At 36.1% G+C, this 7,596-nt stretch overlaps 1 protein-coding gene across 1 annotated transcript in view; it reads right to left on the minus strand.

The window, feature by feature from the left end:
* The window catches only part of Mnat1 (MNAT1 component of CDK activating kinase), a 205,722-nt gene that overhangs the window by 122,094 nt on the left and 76,032 nt on the right, over window positions 1–7,596 (minus strand). The window contains exon 6 of the mRNA XM_008839486.3: window positions 1,229–1,354. Within this exon, the coding sequence (XP_008837708.1) occupies window positions 1,229–1,354 (126 nt within the window). The remainder of the gene's footprint in view (window positions 1–1,228; window positions 1,355–7,596) is intronic.

Here is a 7,596-nt window from a genome sequence, read left to right on the forward strand (position 1 = left end):
TCTGCCCTTCTGGTAAATCTAGTCAGCCAGAGGTCCTTGTTCCAGGAGGGTCAGCTGTTCCTCATCTACTGCAATCCATTGTCAGTATTCCTTTGTATAGAATTGGGGTCTGCTGTTCATTTTTCCAGTAGTATGTTGGGTTACTGTCTGGAAGAGCCTTTATCTATCCTGGCCAACAACTTGACTGAAGGTATCGCCTGTCTGGCTTTGTTGTTTGTCGAGTCACTTTTAGTTTTGTACATGTATGCTCTTATGATATTATGTTGGCCCCTTTAATCTTTGGTTATACTTCCCTTTTGGGTGTTTAAGGACATACAATTGGACCAGATAAACTGATTTGTTTTTACTCTTGAGGTCGTTAGAGGATTTGTTCCTCAGGGGTCCCATGGGGTTGGGAGGAGCCCCTGGCTTAGATAGGATAATTTTTTAATTCAAATTACACCATTCTTAAAGTCTAGACAATGGTCTAAAATATTAAAATACATATATATATTTATGTGGAAAAGAACTGTCTGCAAGGACATAGAAATTAATACAGAGCAAAGGCTTGAGAAATGGTTCAGTGGTTAAGGGCACTGGACACTCATGCAGAGGACCAGGGTTGGGTTCCCAGATAGGATAATTTTTTAATTCAAATTACACCATTCTTAAAGTCTAGACAATGGTCTAAAATATTAAAATACATATATATATTTATGTGGAAAAGAACTGTCTGCAAGGACATAGAAATTAATACAGAGCAAAGGCTTGAGAAATGGTTCAGTGGTTAAGGGCACTGGACACTCATGCAGAGGACCAGGGTTGGGTTCCCAGCATCCACACTGCAGCTAACAACTGTCCAATATTTCTCATGCTACTTAAGCACTTTTCTTTTAAGAAATATTTTCCTACAACTACAAGTTTATAAAATAAAATCAGGACCTAGGGTGTAGCTCAATGGTAGAACACTTGCCTAGCATGTACAAGGGCCTGGATTCCACACCCAGCAACACACACAAACCTAACCACTACCACCACCACCACACAAAACTAGTATCATACTGAACAAAACTCATTGTATACTTTGAAAAGTATTACTTTATACTATACAGAACCATATTTCCAGATATCTTACCTAGATATACTGTTCTTAAACACCTAAACCATTTGGGTACTGGAAAAATCAATACAGAATTAAAAACATAGTCCTAAAAAATATCTTTCAAAAACTAATTACAATAAAGCTTACCATTTTAATGCCTGTGGAAAATGTCACTGGTTTCATAGACTTAGGTTTCTCCAGCTGCATTTCCAGTTGTGTAGATCTATCTTTATGCTGAGCCAAAAGCAGAGCAACGGGGAGATCAGAGCTCTCCTGTAAGAAAAGTTCAGGTTTAATAAGAAACTTAAAAAGCAACAAATCTTTTATTTTAAAGTATACTTATTCTATAAACATTTGATGTCAAATTAAATATCTACTTTATAGAGAACACTTTACAAATAATATTACCATTCCATAATAAGAAAAGGCTGCTGTAGACTCATAAATCAAAATAACCTACAAATAAGTGTTTTTATAAAATCCACATTAAAGACAATATAATAGGGTCCTATTTCATCTAGCCACCAAGAAAAAACCTAATCACAAAAAGAGCAGTACAAAGTACTATAACTTAGATCAGATGTTTATCTGAGACACATTCTTTTTAGCAGTGAATTCAGTCCAATTTGAAATTGTTTCCCATTAGATTTCACCTGAGGCCACTTGAAAATAATCTTTGTTCTGTTTTGTACAATGGAACTATTGTTAAGTATGAGCAAGTATATATTTATTTTAGCCTTCATTTTAAAAAATTAAATCAAACTTTTAATCAACAAAATGATAAGCATTTTAATATCACACATTGATACTAAACCAGGGTTATTATTTACACAAATCTGTACATACACATATTTTGAAAAGTGAATTATTTGTTCTAATACAGAGATTATTATTTATTCTGTTAAACATGAAGTCCACTTAGATGCTTGAGGTGCTGTGGAACTAAGGTCTAAACTAAAAGATAGTCAAACGTTTTCCTTTCTGGGTTGTCAGTTAAATGAGAACCCAGAAATACACGCAGAGAAAGGATTTCTCCCCAGCTCCTTCCTCTCCACAGAGTACATTCCATAGAAACAAAATACTTCTATCTCTTATATTCAAGTTATCTGTGAAAACAAACATATTCTTAAAATGGAGCCTGGCCTAGTGGCAGAGGCCTTCAGTCCCAGCTAGTTGAGAGGCTGAGGCAGATGGATGTAAATTCAAGGTCTACCTGGGCTACAAAACAAGTTTAAGGTCAGCTTGGGTAACTTACTGAGACCATCTCAAAATAAACAGCAGAAAAAGAGCTGGGAATATAGCTCAGTGATACAGTGCTTTGCCTGACATATATGAGACTCTAGTTCAACCCCCCAAAAGGGGGTTATTGATCTTTAAAAATGGTGATCACCCAGAATTTAAACCTGAAGAAACATAATATGAAAGCCAACATTATGGGCCAGGCGTGGTGGCGCACACCTTTAGTCCCAGCACTTGGCAGAGGCAGGAGTTCTCTGTGGGTTCAAGGTCAGTCTGGTCTACACAGGGAGTTCCAGGCCAGCTGGGGCTACAGAGAAAGAAAAAAAAAAAAAAAAAACAACAACAACAAACATTATAACAGAGTCTCATTTTCTTTCCAAATTTAACAAGTTAATAATTTATGTGCAACTGTAACTACTTAGTATATTTAAATTACTTGTTTTAAAGTTACAATATAGAGGCAATAACAAGGGATTCAACTCAATAGAACTGTCCTAAAACAAAGATTTTTTTTTAATTACATTTATTTATTTATTTCTCTCTGTGTGTGTGCATGTACATATGCATGTCACAGTACACACATGGAGATCAGAGGACAATTTGCAGGAGTTGGTTCTTTCCTTCCATCAGCACATTAAAATTCCATAATACAACACAGCATGGTGGAACATGCATGCCTATAAATAATCCCAGGGAGAAGGCGCTCAAGGCCAACCCTGGCTACCAGTGAGTTCAAGGTCACCTTGGACTACATGAGATTCTGTCACAAGAAAACAAAAACCAGAAATATCTTACAACAGAAGTTCTTTGCAAGAGCAATATCACAAAAAAACATTAAAACATAAGAATACAAATTTTCTTCATAAGATGGAGCCTTATTAAGAAGTAAACTGGGCAGTGTGGTGATGCAAGACTTTAACCCCAGCACTCAGAAGGCAGAGGCAGGCAGATCTATGTGAGATTGAGAACAGCCTGTTCTACATTGCAAGTTCCAGACCTGCTGGAGATACAGAAGGACCCTATCTCAAAAAAACAAAAAATATGGGGGGCACTGAAACTAAGATTTAGAAATAATAAAGGAGAATTAAGAAACATAGTATGAAAATATACTTGTATTCCTATCATATTTTACTTACAACAAAATATTAGCAATGCATTAGTAACAACATTGCTGTGAATTCCTCTAACAATTTTAGATTTCCATTAAGCATTTTCCAGTCAACTGTAAAATTAAAGATTTTAAATGAGCTATGGCCAAAATGTCTTTAAAGAGATATCTTTTCACGTACACAAACTAAAAAGGAAAAATAAATTTTCTTGACTAAAAAGTTCAATCATTAGCACTGGGGAGACAGCTCAGAAGGTAAAGGCACTTGCCCACAAGCCTGGAGACCTGAGTTCAATCCCCAAAACCCACATGAAGGCAAAATGAACAAACCAACTCCACAAAGTTGTTCTCTGACCTCCACACCCATGGCCCCCACAACACACACATAAAATAATAATAAATAAATAACTTTTTGAAGTTAAGTCAGGGGCTGGAGAGATGTAAGGAGCAGTTAAGAATGCTTTCTGCTCATGCAGAAGACCTGAGCTGGGTTCCTAGTATCCACATTGGGTGGCTCACAACTGCCTGAAACTCCAGCTCCAGGGAATCCAAAGCCCTCTTCTGGACTCTATGGGCACCTGCACATATGTGTCCACATACACACAAAAACACACATACATACACATGAAAAAAAGCATTTTTTTAAAAAGCAAAACAACGTGTTCACTTCAAATAAGCTACTAAGACTGGTTTGTTACAATCCTGGTTTTACATTTACATTAAAAGGAACCAAATGGGGCTAGAGAGATGGCTCAGCGCTGAAGAGCACATACTGCTCTTCAAGAGAAGCTGATTTCAATTCCCAGCAACCATGTCAGGGAGCTCAGAACTGCCTCTAACTCCAGCTCCTGGTGATCAGATGTTTCTGGCTCCTGTGGGCAACTGCACTCATTTGTGTGTGTGCAGTGCACGTGCACACACACACACACACACACACACACACACACACATATACACATAATTTAGAACAAAAAAAATTTTAATTTAAAGGAACTGAAAATATCTTGAAATATCTGAAATGTTATAAAAATTAGCATTCTAGGTATCTTACTTTAATAAATCATAGAATTTGCTTTAAATCTACTTACCTCTACTTTAGCATTCAAAATCTTAGAGCCTGAAAGCCTTTACGAGTATTAAACTAGAATTAAGCATTGGCTCTGATGATTAGAAAAAAAAAATACCTCTAGAGTAAAATAAACTATGTGAAACATACATGCTCTGGGGAATACAGAACATGCAGACTCATTTTTTTAAGCTATTTCATTGTTCTTAACATTACACTTTACTTTAAAAGGTTGCATAGCCTATAATAATTGCCTAAAGGCACACTGTTTAAATATTTAAGAAATTTTAATAAGACTGCCTGTAATACTCATTAAATGCTTTATAATGACCATTTTTTTAAAGATTATTTTAACTGACTTTAAGCAAGCCATCTGGCAAACAATATTTCTAATAAAAATCAGCTACTGCATTTGACAATACTAACTCATAGAAAATTTAAGACATAAACTGAACAGAATTTTCAAACAGGAATATAAAAAGATTTAATAAGACAGAACCTGATTAAAATCTTTTTCCAAACTATTAAAAAAATTGAATTTACAGTTAGGATTAAATAAATGGACTTTTTTAGTCAACATTATGGCAACTACTAAGCCATAAACATTCAGACCATAACATTAAAATCCTGTCACATACAGTATAATGTGCTACCAATGCTTTTTAAAAGGCTAAAAAGTGACTTTGGGCACAAGGACCAAACTGAAATACAGAAGGAAAAGAATTCTAATAAGTAGTACCTGTATAAATTGGGTCCAGGGAACAATTCTAAGGCTTAAGCTCCTAAGACATTTCTAGACATATTTACAAATGTCAATACTATCTTCACTTTCTTTAATTAAAAAAAAACCTAACACTTGAATATACATAGAAAAAGAAATATATTATTTCACTTCATTAATGAAGACTGATCAAGATAAAGACATTTAATTGATTTATTTAGTCAAGGACTAAAAGTATGCTAAATGTTTTTAACAAAAAATAAAGATTGAAATTTTAATGTAATTAAGAATCTATAAAACAAATCTTAGAGTAGAAACCAAAAAGCCAAACCTCAGAGGTATTCTAAACATTATGTAGTAATTAATTGTCCTGATGAATACAGTAAATTACTAAGAATTATTTAGCCACCACGTTACGTGATCTAAATAGTGAGGAAAATATGTGCAGTAATGACTTGCAGGTGAAGAAAACAGGAAGTGTGGGGATCACCTCACAAGAACCAGTATTAACTCCAGATCATACACAATGCACAACACTGGCAGTTTCACATCTCGCTTCATGCCTCATTGCAATGCGGGGGCGGGGGACTTCATGCCAACAGCAGCTCAACAAAGCAGCAAAACTCAGTGCTCTAGTGGACTAAAGGATGTACAGGAATAACTGCTAGCAAAGAACTCAGAAAAAAGTGCAAGAAAACTAACGGAAGCTGTGGGAGAAAACAACGTTTTATTTGATATGCTGCTCCCTATTTTGGGGCGGGAGTCTTTTTAGTCTTTTTGCAACAGGAGCTCCCTGTAACCCCAGAAGGCCTGAAACTCACCATGTGGACCAGGCTGGCCTAGATCTCACAGAGATCTGCCTGTCTCTGCCTCCTGAATAGTGGGATTAAAGGCAAGCACCACCACACCTGGCTTTGCGCCCTAACTTTTAGAATCAAATTCATATTCCACCCACAGAAAGTGAACAGGATAGGGTTTACTGCATTTTTCTTTCTTTTGTGTGTGTGTGCCTATGCAGGTGCCATGGCGTACATGTGGAGGTGAGAGAACACCCTGTGGGAGTCGGTTCTCTCCTTCCACCATGTAGGTCCTGGCACTCTAACTCAGTTTGTCAGGCATGGTGACAAGCGCCTTTACCCACCAAACAATCTCATCAGTCCTAGATGGGGTTTTGTGATGAACACTTTTTGTCTGAGCCTCTCTAATCGTCTTATTGTTATTTTTTCTTTACTTTCTCATCTACTTCTAATTTAAGTAATCTTGCCTTTTCCTTTTATTCATGGTTAACTGGCTTAACTACTTTTTGAAAAAAAAAGGCACAACAGAAAAACACACACATACACATTTACTCCATCACAGAATAAAATACAGCACTTAAGACAGGAAGACTAAGCATGTCAACACTAGACAGATACCTCATGGAAAGGAATATATGTAGCCAGAAATGGAAAGGGAAGAGTGCAAAAAGACTTTTTTAAAAAAATTTATTTTAAAAATGTTTTATTTAATAACCACATGATTAGAAGAAGCATTTCATTATAGCATTAACATATTCAGTAACAATTTCCAGGGTGAATATGCATCTCTTTCAAAATTGGCTATAAATTTTTAGGTTCACAGTTGAAGTAATACAGTTATACAATATTGAACTCAGTATAAACCCTATAAGACATAAAATTGAATAAGGTTTTAACCTTTAAAAAAGATCTCCATTGCATTTAAAATATATTGTTTCATACAGAAAAACTCATTTTTAATACTACTAACGCTTAGGTATTTGCACATGCATCTCTAATTGCTATGTATCTGATTATTACTAGTCACAGTCGGTTACACTCAGATCCTTGGCACCTGCGTATGGATATAAAGTCATCAGGTAGAGTTTAATGGTAATGTTTTTTACCTCTACTAAGTAACATGAAGTAAACTTTTATGCTTCTTCCTCAAATATAACTCTTTTTTTTAAATTTGTTGATTTTTTGTGTGTATTTCATACAGAACATCCCAAACAATCTTATTTATCTATATACCCACATCCCAAATGGCACCCTCCCATAGGCCTCCCCCCCCCAAACCACTGGAGCCCATATACTCTGTCATCCCTGTTACTACTGTCCAATGTGTTGTTGGCACCCTCAGCCATTCCCCAGTGCTTGTCCATCCGCTGAATCCAGTCAGCCTTTCTAGAGTTCCTTGTTTTAGGAAGATCAGCTCTTCCTCATCTAGCAGTAATTAGTTGTCAATATTCCTTTAGATAAGATTAGGATCTGCTGTTCATTTTCCCAGTTCTATGCAGGGTTACTACCTGGGAGTCCCTTGGGCCACCCTGGCCAACAACTCAAAAGAAGGTATCGCCTGTCTGGCATTGTTGCTTGTTATGT

The sequence above is a fragment of the Nannospalax galili genome, unplaced genomic scaffold (assembly GCF_000622305.1).
Source record: "Nannospalax galili isolate Female #2095 unplaced genomic scaffold, S.galili_v1.0 scaffold336, whole genome shotgun sequence".
Classification (NCBI taxonomy): Eukaryota; Metazoa; Chordata; class Mammalia; order Rodentia; family Spalacidae; genus Nannospalax; species Nannospalax galili.